Source organism: Rutidosis leptorrhynchoides, unplaced genomic scaffold (genome assembly GCF_046630445.1).
Source record: "Rutidosis leptorrhynchoides isolate AG116_Rl617_1_P2 unplaced genomic scaffold, CSIRO_AGI_Rlap_v1 contig202, whole genome shotgun sequence".
NCBI classification, from domain to species: domain Eukaryota; kingdom Viridiplantae; phylum Streptophyta; class Magnoliopsida; order Asterales; family Asteraceae; genus Rutidosis; species Rutidosis leptorrhynchoides.
In genome coordinates, this window is record NW_027266451.1 from 2,968 (window position 1) to 17,045 (window position 14,078).

The window sequence follows — 14,078 nt, forward strand, 5'->3', positions numbered from 1 at the left end:
TAGTAGTATGCGCGGAGGTTGGTAGCATGCCAACTTCTCGGGATGGACTCGCAAACCATGGTCTCGAGGCAGTAGAAGCCGAGTCGCGATGCTCGGGCTATTCTATATTGGGCTTCCCAGTTGGGGCTCAGCTTCTTGGCGGCATCACTCGGTTGGGAAACGTCCATTTTTCGTGCTTGAATGCTCGGCGGCGTACCTTGCGGTTATAGGACCTGCCTACCGGGAGCTTCTGCTCTTCCATGTGCGCGGCTGCGGCGTCTCTCACTTCTTCGATTAGATCGAGGTTGAGCTTGAGTCCTTCGGCAATATCCTTAGAGCCGGTTTTGGCATTATCTTTGGTGGCGGCTTCATAGCAGTGTATCCATAACGAACGAAATTCGACGTCCAGTGGGATTACGACTTCAGTGCTGAAAGCCAGTCGTAATGGTGTCTCTCCAGTTGTTGTTTTGCAAATGGTCCGGTATGCCCATAGTACTTTGAGGAGTTGGTCCGACTATTTCTTTCCCTTTGCTTCCTATAATTTTCTCTTTATCCCCTTCATCAACAGTTTGTTGGTTGAGCACAACCTGGTCGTTGGCGGACGGATGCGCCACCGAGGTGAATCTACCTTCTATGCGGTAGTAGTCCAAGAAGCTCATGAATCGTTCGCTTGCGAACTGAGTTCCATTATTGGATATGAGGACTCTTGGGAGGTCGAAGCGGGTTATTATATTGACCCATACGAAGCGTTCGACTTGGAGCTCGCTGATGTTGGCTACGGCTTCAGCTTCAACCTATTTGGTAAAATAGTATGCGGCTACGATTATCCATTTCTTCTGATTGATGGACGGTGGAAAAGGACCCACGATGTCGATCCCTCATACGTTGAAGGAAATCGGCGACATAATCGACGCGAGGTTCTCAGGCGGCAGGTTGGGAATAGACGCAAACCTTTTGGTAGGCTTCATAACGCTTCATATACTGGGCTGAGTCTTTTTGGATAGTAGGCCAGAAGAATCCTTGGCGGATGATCTTCAAAGCCGGTGCTCTTTCTCCTAGGTGTTGCCTGGAAGTCCCTTTGTAGGTTTCCTAGAGTGCGCATTCGGCTTCGTCTGGTGTCAGACATTTAAGCAATGGTAAGGAGAGTGAGCGTTTGTATAAAGCTCCATCGACGATGTTAAAGTGGGCGGCTCTGCATGTCAACCGTCTAGCCTCGCTTGGATCATCCGGCAAGGTGCCTTGTGAGATGTACTCCACTATAGGGGTCATCCAATTAACTTGCTAATATATGGGGGCCGCTAAGGGCCCGTAAATAGATGCCAAGTCTAACACTTCGGTGTAGACGACCCTGTCGAATTCCTCGAGATCTCCGAAAGCGAGCTTTGACAGGAGATCAGCGTCGGCATTTTCTTCTCTTGGTATTTGGACTACCCATGATCGTTCGAATTGATCTAGTAGGTTTCTTACTGCGGCGAGATACTTAGCCTTTCTCGGCTCTCGAGTGGTATAATCCCTGGATATCTTGTTGAGCACCAATTGGGAATCGCTATGGACGCGGATTCTCTTTGCTCTGAGTCTTCGGGCAAGGGCGAGGCCGTCAAGTAATGCCTCATATTCAGCCTCATTGTTGGTGGTGGCAAAATTCAGTGTCATGGCATATTATACCTTGAAGCTGTCTGGGTTGTAAAGGATTACTCCGGCTCCATTCCCCGACTTGTTCGAAGCGCCATCACAGAACATTCTCCATTATTCCTCATTTGATGGGCGGCCGAGAGTGGTAAGATATGTCGAATTCGCCCAACTCGACTACCCAATTAATCATGCGGCCATTGGATTTGATGTCGTGGAGGATTTTCCTCAAGGGCTGCTCGGTGAGCACTCGAATAGGGTACGCTTGGAAGTACGACCTCAACTTTCGAGCGGCCGTAACCAAAGCCAATGCGAATTTCTCAACTCGGGAGTAGCGGACCTCAGCTCCTTGGAGAATTTTGCTGATGTAATACACAGGCTTTTGGACCCGACCTTCTTCTTTTACTAGAACGACGCTTAAGGCCACATATGAGATGGCGAGATAAATAAACAATAGTTCTCCCTCCTTCGGCTTCGCCAAGAGGGGAGGTAAAGCCAAGTATTGCTTTAATTCTAGGAAGGCTTCTCGGCATTCGGGGGTCCATTCAAAGGCCTTTTTTAGGGCGTTGAAGATTGGGAGGCATTTATCTCCGGCTCTGAACATAAAACGGCTGAGAGCAATAACCCTGCCGGTGAGTCTCCATATTGCTTTGATGTTGGTTGGCTCTGCCATTTCCATTACAGCTCTTATTTTATCCGAATTGGCCTCAATTCCTCTCAGGGATACCATGAGGCCGAGGAATTTTCTAGACCTTACGCCGAAGGCGCATTTTGTCGGGTTCAGCTTCATCTGATACTTTCGGAGGATGGCGAACGATTATGCTAAATCATGCACGTGGTTTTTAGCTCGGACACTTTTGACAAGCACGTCGTCAATGTAGACTTCCATGTTATGGCTGATGAGAGGCTTGAATATTTTGTTTACCAACCTTTGGTACGTGGCTCCAGCGTTCTTGAGGCCGAAGGGCATGGCCACGTAGCAATATAAATCCATGTCCGTGACAAAGAAGACTTTGGGTACATCGGATAACGGCATCTTTAGGGCATGCCGCATTGAGGTCATAAAAGTAGATGCATAATCTCCATTTCCCGTTATTTTTTCACCATAACGGGGTTTGAAAGCCATTTGAGATACTTGATCTCCTCGATGAACTTCGCTTTCATAAGCTTGTGTACCTCCTTGGCAATTGCGACCTGTCTATCCAAGGCATATGCCGTTTTCTTTTGCTTCACCGTCTTCGGTGCACCATTATCGAAGGGTCGATGTCGGGCATGTCTTCGGCTGTCCATGCGAAAACATCAATGTTTGAGCGTAAGAATTCCACTAATTCCTCTCGAATATCTCCCCTGAGTTCATAGCCTGTCATGGTGAACTTTTCGAGGTCGGTCGAGTGAATTTGGATCTGCACTAGATCTTCAACCAGCTGGGCTCAAGGTATCGTGAAATCGTCGCAAGCCTCAAAATCCACCGCTAAGGATTGTCTGGACGCTCTTTGTGGGACTTCTGGCACCACGAGTGTTCTCGGTCGCACAAAGGAGGCATGCTTCAGTGGGTCGGTCAGTCCTTTATGCTCTCTCGACTCTATAGCGATCATGTGGCATTTCCTAGCTTCGTTTTGGGCACCGAGAACAGTGCAAATACCACCGAAAGTAGTGAATTTAATGACCTGGTAGAGGAGAGATGCCACACCGGAGAAAGTTGATATCCCTTTTCTTTCGAATATCGCGTTGTACTCTGTAAGACCTTCCACAACCAGCCAGTCAACCATTTGCAAGGCCTTGCGGGCTCTAGCTCTGAGGGTCACAGGAAATCGGATCTAACCCTTAACAGGGATTTCAATCTTGTTCATTGCATAGATCGGCCTTGACAGAAGTGACAAGTGCGTGTCCATCAAGCTCGTAGAACTGAATGCATGATAGTAGAGAATGTTGACGAAGTTGCCGTCGTCTACTAATATTTTATTGACACGCATATTGGCTATCCACATCGAGATGACCAATAGATTTATGTAAGGGAATTGAATACCTTCCAAGTCCTCCTCCGAAAAACCGAAGGTTGTGCCAAACGCCTTTGCACAATGGCTTCGGTACAAGCCTTCCTCTTTGAAGAGGGTCTTGGGGCCGGCCACCTGCATCCGACTGATGTTTGTATTGTATCCCCAACTTTTGCTGAGCTAGGTTCAAGATGAGATGCTCTCATCCTTGAGTTGGTGTCTTCCCACTCCCTAAGAGGAGTGTAAATAGATCTGCGGTTTCAAATCCAATGACGACTGTTCTCGATCGTAGGGGAAAGGGCAGGTGGGGCGGTTTCTAGTTCCGGATCAGATTCGGCATTGGCGGTTCTGACCTCATGCTTAAGAGATAGCAGCAGCAAATTTGGGAGACTAATGAAGAAAGTTACTCGAAAAGGCAACTACAATTTTGAACCTGGAAAACTCGATGAAGACTAGATGCTAAAAAGGTGACTTTTCACCAACTCCCCGCAGTCGGCGGCAATTTTTTGACAAGGGTGAAACGAGTCAGAGATGGAGAGCACGCGCCTCTTTCCAATCAGTCTTCGAGTTAGGTTTCAGACTTAGGACAGAATGGGGGATGAGAAGTATTTTAGCGTCTACGGCCTATCCGAGTCTAGTAAGGCTCACCGCGAAGCCGAACGGCTACGTGGTGGATATCAAGTCTAGAGAGGGAAGTGTCCGACTTCTACAGAGAGTGTAAAGTGTCCTTAAATCTCTTGTGTGTCCCTAAGCATAAGTCTTGGCTTACTTTGGACATCTGAAATGGGTCTTTATATATGTGAGATCTTTAGGTTTGACTTGGACTATCAGCGTTGAAAACGACCAGTACAGTTGTGAGATCGTAGGTCTCCTCGGCTTTAGGCGCTTAGGCCTCTTCGGGAGGGCAAGGCCGGTGGTGTTCGTGCCCCCAGGCGCGTAGCCTCACAAAGGGAACGAAGCCTCACAAACGGCACGGTCCAAATTACCTAAAAACCCCCATGTCGTATCAGGATTTCTGATCATTCCCCACTTATTGTGGAGTTAAAGACATTTGTGAGGTCTAAAAGGAAAGCATTTCGATATTTTACAATGTGGTAGTCTCATCCTACTTATGAGGAGCTGGTCCATAGGGCCTGAAATTTTCCAGTGGAAATCTTTGAATCGAAGGGCGTTTTCAAGGATATCAGAGAGGGTTGAGCAGGGGCAAACTACTCTGGTTGATATACAACAGAGAATACAATTGGATCCTTTGAATGACAACTTGATTCAGGAAGAAAAACTGGCTATGTTTGCTTTTCTATCATTATTGCAATAGGAGCAACAGTTCTATAAACAAAAAGCGAAGTGCGATTGGATTAGGCTCATAAATGCTAATACTAGTTTTTTCCACAAGTTAGTAAAGATTCGGGAAGCTCGCCATGCGATTCGTAACCTTTAGACACTTTCAGGTGAAATCCTTACTGACCAAGGGGCTATTAGTAGATGTATGGTAGAATTTTACTGTGAATTGCTAGGTCGGAATAATCATTGTCGGCACCGCTAGATTTGGGCATTCTGAATGCAGGTCCTTTTATGTCCGAAGCGGATGCAATGTGTTTAGAAAGTGATGTAATGGTTGATGAAGTTAAAATAGCTTTGTGGGGTATTGATATTCGTAAAGCACAAGGGATAGATGGGTTCCATGCCGCTCTTTTCAAGCATCACTGGCAAATGCTGAGGCCTGACCTTATAGAGGCCATTCTGGCTTTCTTTCGTACATGGAAGTTAGCAAAGAAGTTTTGTGATACAATGCTCACGATTATACCAAAAACAACAACCGCTCAAGGACTTAAAGACTATAGGCCGATTGCTTTGTTGTACTGTCATCTACAAAATTATCTCGAAGGTACTAACTACTAGACTTTCTCGTATTTTGCCTTTGTTGATTAGTCCAGTTCAGTCAAGGTTTGTGGTTGGTCGTCTTATTACTGATAACATTTTAGTGGCGCATGAGCTTGTTGTGTGCTATTAAAGTTGATGTAAGAAAGGCTTACGATTTAGTTTCTTGGGATTTTTTAGAGGAGTTTCTTACTGGCTTGAAGTTTCCAAGAAGGTTTATTCGATGGGTTATGTGTTTTGTACGAAATGTTAATTATTCTTTGATGATAAATGGGTGTGTTGAGTGGTTTTTCCCTAGGAAAAAGAGCCTCCGTCAAGGGGACCCAATTTCTCCTTTTTTGTTTATGCTGGTGATAGAGCTATTGTCCAGGATGCTTTTGGTTCCTCCGGTTCAATTTCGTTTTCATAAGGAATGTGAATTTTTAAAGTTGAACCATTTACGTTTTGCGGACGATCTGTTTTTGTTTTGTATAGGAGAAGAATTTCTAGTAACTTGGTTTAAAGCTCAACTTGATTTCTTCTATAGTTTGTCAGGGCTTCAAGTAAGTGATGAGAAGACTAATATTTTTTTCAGTAGGGGGCACGAGGAGAGAAAGCAAAATCTGCTATGTGTTAGTGGCTTTCAGGAAGGTAGTTTGCCGGTCCGATATTTGGGAGTGCTGCTCATATCAACAAAACTAAAAAAAAAAAAAAAAAGGACATTGTTCGGCTCTTGTAGATGCGGTTTCGGCACCATTAACGAACTGGGCAGTGAAGCATTTATCTTATACTAGTCGCTTGATTCTTATATGCTCTGTCCTTAGAAACTTACATGAATTTTGGTGCTTGGCGTTTCGATTACCAAAGTCAATAGTCAAGATTATTGATGCGAAGTGTCGAGGTTTTTTATGGACTGGAACAGAGTCTTCTAGTAGAAGTTTGGTTGCCTGGAAAATGGTTTGCAAACCAAAAGTGGAAGGTGATTTAAGGGTGTTGGATCTAGTTCTCTGGTATAGGGCTGCTATAGGAAAATAGTTGTAGGGTATTCTAGCTGAAAAAATTTCTCTTTGGACTACTTGGATTACACAACAAGGTTGAGAAGATTAAGCTTTTGGGGCTTGCATAAGCCACCTGATATTAGTACAGCATGGGGAACCTCTTAGATTTGCGTGTAGATTTCAAACAATTTTTTGAGTATCAGTGAAGCTTAATTTTTGTTTGATCCTTGGCTTCCTAATGGAGCCCTTGTTGATCTATTTCCATCCATCTATTTTAAAGATGCTAATGTAGCCCGAGACAGTAGAGTAAGTCAAGTTTATGTTGAGGGACAGTGGCAGCTTCCGTTTCCTATTAGCTATGATATTGTGGAGGCTTGGGAGTTGGTTTGATCGGTTAGAGTATCTTCTCAGGCGGTTAAAATCATCTGGAAAGCAGCTAAACCCTAAACATATCAGGTATATACACTATTTCTTCTACTTATAATGTTATACGTAGTCGATCGCGTAAAGTTAGATGGGCGAGAGTAGTGTGGGGAAAGGCCCTAGTTTTAAGCATAGTTTTGTTTGCTGGTTAACTGTAATGAATCGATTAGCTGTGATCGATTGAAAAACTAGGGTATATTTGAGGATGATTTATGTGTGTTGTGTGGAAGGGAAGCTAAGACTCGAGACCATGTATTCTTTGCTTGCTCTTTTTCCAAAGCTATATGGTTAGAGGTGATGTGTGTTGGACAATTTGTTAGATCGCCAAGAGATTGAAATCGGGAATTGTACTGGTGGTGCAAAAGAGTTGTTGGAAAATCACAATTAGCTGTGTTAAGAAGACATTTATTGGCTGCCACTATATATTTTATATGGAAGGAGCGGAATGATAGAATTTTTAAACAAAGACCAGTCAATTTTCATAAAGTGATTGGTTGTATAAGAGAGTATGTTTTGTGTTATTCATCTTGTGTAAAGAATAGTATTTTTGATAGGTTAGTAGCTATATGGTCTCATGTATAAGCCGTGTTTCCTGATACTTTGTAATACTATATATTTCGTTTGCGCGGTTCACCTTTGGTGCATAAAAACTTCGTTTACCAAAAAAAAAAAATACTATTCCAATTATAAGTAATTATTAATTTTCAAGAAAAGTAACAAGTAATTAATTAAGTTTTTTAATTATCTTCCATCTCTTCTTTTAAAATCTGGCAAAAATTCTTATGTACCATCCAAACTTGAATCAATTATTTTCCATGAACAAAATCCCTATTGTGTACGAATTTGCAAATAATCATCTCTTATCTATTTAAACTGGTTTTGATAAAAAAATTACCAACCGACATCACATGTTTATAAGACATATGGGAATAGCTAAATCCACGGAGAAAAAGGCTAAATCTACGAAGAAACACTTTTTGTGACAGGATTTACTGATATCATTTAGTGACGGAAAATCCGATAACAAAAAGTGTTTCTCCGTGAATTTAGTCTTTCTACGTGGATGTAGCATCATCCCATATTTTTAAGGTAAGAGAGTCATTTGCCACGTTGAATTACTAATACTGCATGTTTTTTTACTGTTCCGACAACCACTCTAAAACTACCAGTCATAAATTACTTTCCAAAACAAGGCTTGACAGCATATAATGAGAGTACATGAAATTAGAGATAGAAGACCTTCTTATAATTGCCACAAATAAGTAAAATTATAATTAATTTTTTACAAATTCAAGAGACAATTATTCATCGACTTAAAAGTATTTTCTCGTGATATCAAGAAATATAAATTTAAAGATGAGATAAAAACTATCTTAAAAATTCAAAATAAAGTATTCTCTCGAAAATCGGAATTTTAAATAAAGAGATGAGACAAAATATTTTTAAATATTTGATAGAATCATATGAGCAACCATAAACCATATAAATAAAATAAATATTAAACAATATATTATAGATTCAATTATTCATACTTCGCATATACATTCAATTCTAAACACATTAAAGAATACTATTTTTTCTTAAATTATTTTCATTTCTTTAAAATCATGATTTTATTTTTCGTTTCTACAACATCATGAGATATACGACACTGTTGTAACATGTTGCTCACCCTGAATATCGTCACAGATAGATTTGTTCGACGGTAGACGTCAAAGGTTTAGGGAGCGGTTATACACAAGAAATAAATAAGCCCCAATTATTATTATGATTAAACACTCTTACACTCTACAATAAACAACAGTAGATTACAAATATTATGTACAGCTTTAACTAATCTACCCTCATACTTTTATATGTTGCATTTACATCCTCTATATCTCCCCTCAAGTTGGACTTGTGGGGGATCAACCAAGCCCAACTTGGAGACAAATCGATCAAACAAAACAGAGGACAAAGTCTTGGTATACAAGTCTGCCAGCTGATCTTTAGTAGAGACATGTTGTGGAAGTACAAAACCAGACTTGTAATGATCACGAATTGTATCGCAATCAATTTCTAAATGTTTGGTTCGTTCATGAAACACCGGTTTGCGTGTAATATGGAGAGCAGATTTCGAATCACACCATAACGGAACGCGCTGCGAAAAGAAACCTTGACTTCCTTCAGCATACAGGAAATCCAGAGTAATTTGCACACAGTATATGCCATGCTACGATATGCGGCTTCACAGGATGACCGGCTTGTAGTCTTCTGCTTCTTGGTCTTCCAAGAGATCAATGCAGTACCAAGGAAAACACAATAACCAGTGAGAGACTTCCAAGACTCCTTGCATTTGGCATAATCGCTATCGCTAAAAGCTGTCAAACAAAAATCATTGGTGGCTGAGTAAAACAAGGCACGATTGGGGCATCCTTTTAAATAACGAAGAACATGAGAAGCAGCATCCCAATGAATCTGATGAGGCTTCTTCATATGTTGACTCCACTATTGTACAACATAGCATATATCAGGATGGCAAAAACCCAAGTACAACAAGCGACCCACTAACTGACGATATCTCTCTGGTTCAGCAAACAATGGGCCAATTTCTTCTGTGTCAGATGCCCGAAAAATAAAACCATGCGGGAGTGGTGTGGCAGCAATTTTACAGTCAGAGAAACCACAATGCGAAAGAATATCAAGAATATACTTAAGCTGACTTAAATATATTCCTTTATTTGGCCTTGCAATTTCAATGCTGAGAAAGTACTTGGCATCACCTAGATCTTTTATAGTAAACTTCCTATGTAAAAAGGCCTTGACAGCAAGAAGTGCCTCTTCAGAATTTCCTGTAATCAACACATCATCGACATAGACAAGCAACAGCAGAAAAACGGAATACGTTGAAACGAAAACAGACAATTATCCGTTGAACTTTGAGTGAAACCATAGGCAATTAGTTGTGAAGAAAATTCTGAGTTCCATTGGCATGAGGCCTGCTTCAATCCATACAGAAAACGCTTCAATCTACACACCAAATCAGAACTAGGTAAAGGAAATCCATCAGGAGGCAACATATACAACACCTCATCAATGTACCCATGCAAAAATGCATTATTAATATCAAGTTGATGCAGCGATCAGGTAAATGCAGCAGTCACATCAAGCAAAATACGTACAGTAACGACTTTTGCAACAGGTGAAAAATACTCAAGATAATCGATAACCTCAACTCGATTGTAGCCCTTGGCAACAAGCCGGGCCTTGTAGCAATCAATGCTACCATCAGGTTTAAGTTTCAATTTATAAAACCACCTCGAACCAATTGGTTTCTTACCAGAAGGTAAGACAGTTAAATCCCATGTATCATTACTAATCAAGGCATTCAATTCAGAATCCATGGCCTTAATCCAGTTTTCATCTAACCTAGTGTGAAAAAGAATGTGGCTCATGCATGGATGACAAGTGTGCAAAAACTCTAACATAACTAACAGAATATTAAAACCTAGGTAACAAAGAAGAAAGTCCAGCAAAGCAAGAATAACTAGAATTACCTATGTTAAGGCCATTTGTGACATAATCAGAGAATCGCCTAGGGGGCTGTATGTGATGACTACTTCGTCGCAATACTGGAGCTGGACTCGAGACCCTATCGACTTGTATGGGTGGAGACTCGGATGACATGGAAGGTATATTTGGGGAAGGAGGCATTAGCCCTTCAGTGGAAGGATCAATAAAAGCTGGCTTATCGGTAGGATAAGTAGCTAGGGTTTCCTCCGAGGACTCAGGGAGCAATATTGGCATTGGAGTAATTGCTGGTGGCGCTGGATCTGCCAACAAAGGAAACACGGATTCATGAAATACAACATCACGAGAAGTGATCACCAATGAATTGTCCAACCGTAGAATTCTATAAGCTTTCTGACCAGGCACATAACCAATAAAAACACCTTTATAAGCTCGAGTATCCAGTTTGTCCTTGGTTGGAAATATGTTAGTTGCATAGCAAAGGCAACCAAATGAGTGTAGGAATCATAATCAGGTAGCTTGTTAGAGGACTTCATAAGGTCATTTCCAAGCTAAAGTTGAGGCAGGAGTTCTATTAATGAGATAAGCGGCTGTCAACAACTCTTCACCCCAATAACGTTTTGACAAACCAGATTGGAAAACTGACTTGCTTGAATAGAACCAGCTTGCTTGAATAAGTTCCGAGACTGTGCTCCAAGGAACTCCAAACCATTGTCCGTTCGGACAACTTTAATACAGGTAGAAAACTGACTTTTGACAAAGCGAAAAAACTGATCAAGTGTGGCTGGAACCTGTGACTTATACTTCATGAGAAATACCCAAGTAGCTCGAGAAAAGTCATCTACGATCGTAAGAAAATAACTACAACCAGAGGTAGTTGGAACCTTATATGGACCCCATAAATCGCAGTGAATAAGATCAAACACAACATTAATATTTGATTTACTTAAGGGAAAAACCATCCTGGTTTGTTTTGCATACGGGCATACATCACAAATAACATCTTTATTATTTTTGTTGTGCGAAACAGTAGTAAGAACACGACTCATTACTCTAGGACATGGATGACCTAACCTCATGTGCCAATTATGTATATCAGCCACATGATTTACAGTATTCATTACTGAATTCCTAAAGAAAACCGAACTAAAGATAGGCAACGCATCTAAAGATTTTCGACTAAGACACGAAAGAATGGTAGACTGAGTGAATGATTGTGCATCGAGATAGTAAAGCTTTCCTATCGCTTTACCAACAGCAAGGACCGAATTAGTCTTCAGGTCTTGCATTATGCAATAGTCGTGAGTAAAAAAACATACCACGTTATGCTGTAAAGCTAACTGGTTAACAGAAAGCAAATTATGCTTGAATGAAGGCACGTAGAGCACATTATGCAAAGTGAAGGCAGAAGATAGCGGTACGGATCCTTGCTCGAGGACTTTAGTTACATGTCCTTCAGGCAAGGACACCAGAATACAGACATTTAGTGGTGACAACCTAAGAAAACTGCTATAAGAGACACATAAGTGATTTGATGCACTCGTATCAACAATACAAGAGCCAAAATCTAGACTAGTAATTTGCATAGGTAATGAATTAGGAATTATACCTGCAAATTCTGTGTATTGCGCCACAGGCAGGTGTTCACGTGGTGCCGAGGTAAAAGCATGATTTACTGAAGCTTGATAGTTCTGAGTATAAGTTTGCATACCCTGTTGAGTCTGCCTTGCCAACAAGCCAACCATGGTGGGCGCGGTGATATGGGACATGGTCGTCGATTGTACTGCTTCGTTCGTCATTGCAAATCACCAATTTCGAGAAATCAAAAACTTTGCAGAAACAAGTAAGAAAAAAGAGAAGGAAGTAGAGGATTTTGTCAAATAATCTGTTCCAATCAGACATGCTCTAGTACCATGTTCGACGGTAGGAATCCGATCGTCGACGTCGAAGGTTTAGGGAGCGGTTATACACCAGAAATAAATAAGCCCCAATTATTATTATGATTAAACACTCTTACACTATACAATAAACATCAGTAATCATTATATACAAATATTCTATACGGCTTTAACTAATCTTCCCTCATACTTTTATTTGTTGCATTTACATCCTCTGTAAGATTCGAATTCGATCATCAATATTCACATCATTTTAAAACCCATCTTCGATATGAAACACTTTGTTCGCACGAACCATCATAGTATCGAATTGTCACATTCCGCGTGTTCGACTATCCGGAATGTTCTAGAATTATCTGGATGGCTCGAGATGGATCCGAAAAGGTACGGAATTGAATAGAGAGGTCTGGAATACTCTAGAAGTAGCTAGAAGGATCGGGAAGACCCCGGAAATTTACGGAAGGATCGGACTCCGGAAGACTCTAGAAGGCTCGACCTTGGGCTAGACTTCTCCGGAAAGTTCCACACACAATGCTTCCTACAGGTTCTAGAGCTTCTAGACTCTCTAGAATACTCTTGTATATTCTCTAGAATCTTCTCGTATAGAATCCTATAGAGTAGTGGTAGGCTATATAAAGGGGTGAACCCCTTCCATTGAAGACAAAGCCTTGAATATTGGCCCGTGATTTTTGGCGTGTAGCAGATGATCTTCCCACGAAATTTTTAAAAATTAAAAGGGAAGTTGCAGAGGTAGAAGAAAAGCAATTTTAGAGTATTAACTGCAAACTCTTTCCGTTTTTGTGCTACACAACTCTCTCACAAACCCTAAGCATCAGCATTATCCTTCAAACCCTAAAACTCAAAATCTGCAAAAATGGCACGAACCAGAGGAGGAAAGTGTCAAGGAATCAGACGCTCGTCAAGGATCATACCGGGTTCATCGAGCGCTCGCTCAAACCCGTCGACGCCGATTGTAATTTCGTCTCCAAAAACTTCACCATCGCCGCCGCAGAGAGCTTCCTCACGGCAAACACCAGTGAATTTTTCCAAATATTACTCTGACGACGAAGTAGAGACAATGGTGGTGGAAAACCCAAAAATAGCCATGATTGTGCATCCATTATTTCCAGTAAGTAAATCTCCTTCCTCTTCCGGTAGGCTAGGAAGAAAATCTGTCATCATTGGAATCTCTGAGGTAGATGATGATCTGGAATTTGTAAAATTGGTGAGCTGTGAGAGGACTGTGAGTCCTGTTTCTGAAGATGTGGTTGAAGAAGAAGGCACTAGTGTGCCTGATGTTGAGAAGGATCCTGCTTACCCAGAGGATCATGTTGAAATTGACGTTGAGGTTGATGAAGATCCTGCTAACACAGAGGATGAAGAGAATGCTAATGATAATGTTGCTGAGAACCCTCGATGTGAGGGAGAGTTTCCGGCCATGAAGGATGCTCCGGCCGAGGGGGAGTCAGTTGCTGCTGAAGCAGTAGTTGAGGGGGAGCAACAGAATGGCTCATGTGCTAATGAAGAGAAAGAAGTTGAAGAGGCTGTAAGGCTGTTGGAAGAAATAGTGCTGAGGTACCTGTGAGCATTGTAGAAAGGAAGAATTCGAAGAGGAAGAGGACTGCTACAAAATCCTCAGGAAAGATCTCCAAAACCGTGCCAATTTCCACTTCTAGAACTCCTGAAGAGCTGCCTGTTTTGAGCCAGCCGTTGTAGGCTCGTTTGTGAATGGAGCAGCCAGAAATTTTTGGCCCAACACACACAACACACATTTCCTAAGCCATAGAGAG

General features: G+C 41.7%; 1 protein-coding gene across 1 annotated transcript; it reads left to right on the forward strand.

The window, feature by feature from the left end:
* The first annotated feature begins 5,174 nt into the window (after nucleotides 1-5,174).
* LOC139881836 (uncharacterized) lies at nucleotides 5,175-6,847 on the forward strand. The gene is made up of 5 exons (XM_071866240.1): nucleotides 5,175-5,487; nucleotides 5,616-5,694; nucleotides 5,779-6,110; nucleotides 6,199-6,438; nucleotides 6,702-6,847. The coding sequence occupies exons 1-5, from the start codon at nucleotides 5,175-5,177 to the stop codon at nucleotides 6,845-6,847; spliced, it is 1,110 nt and encodes a 369-aa protein (XP_071722341.1).
* The last annotated feature ends 7,231 nt before the right edge of the window (nucleotides 6,848-14,078 follow it).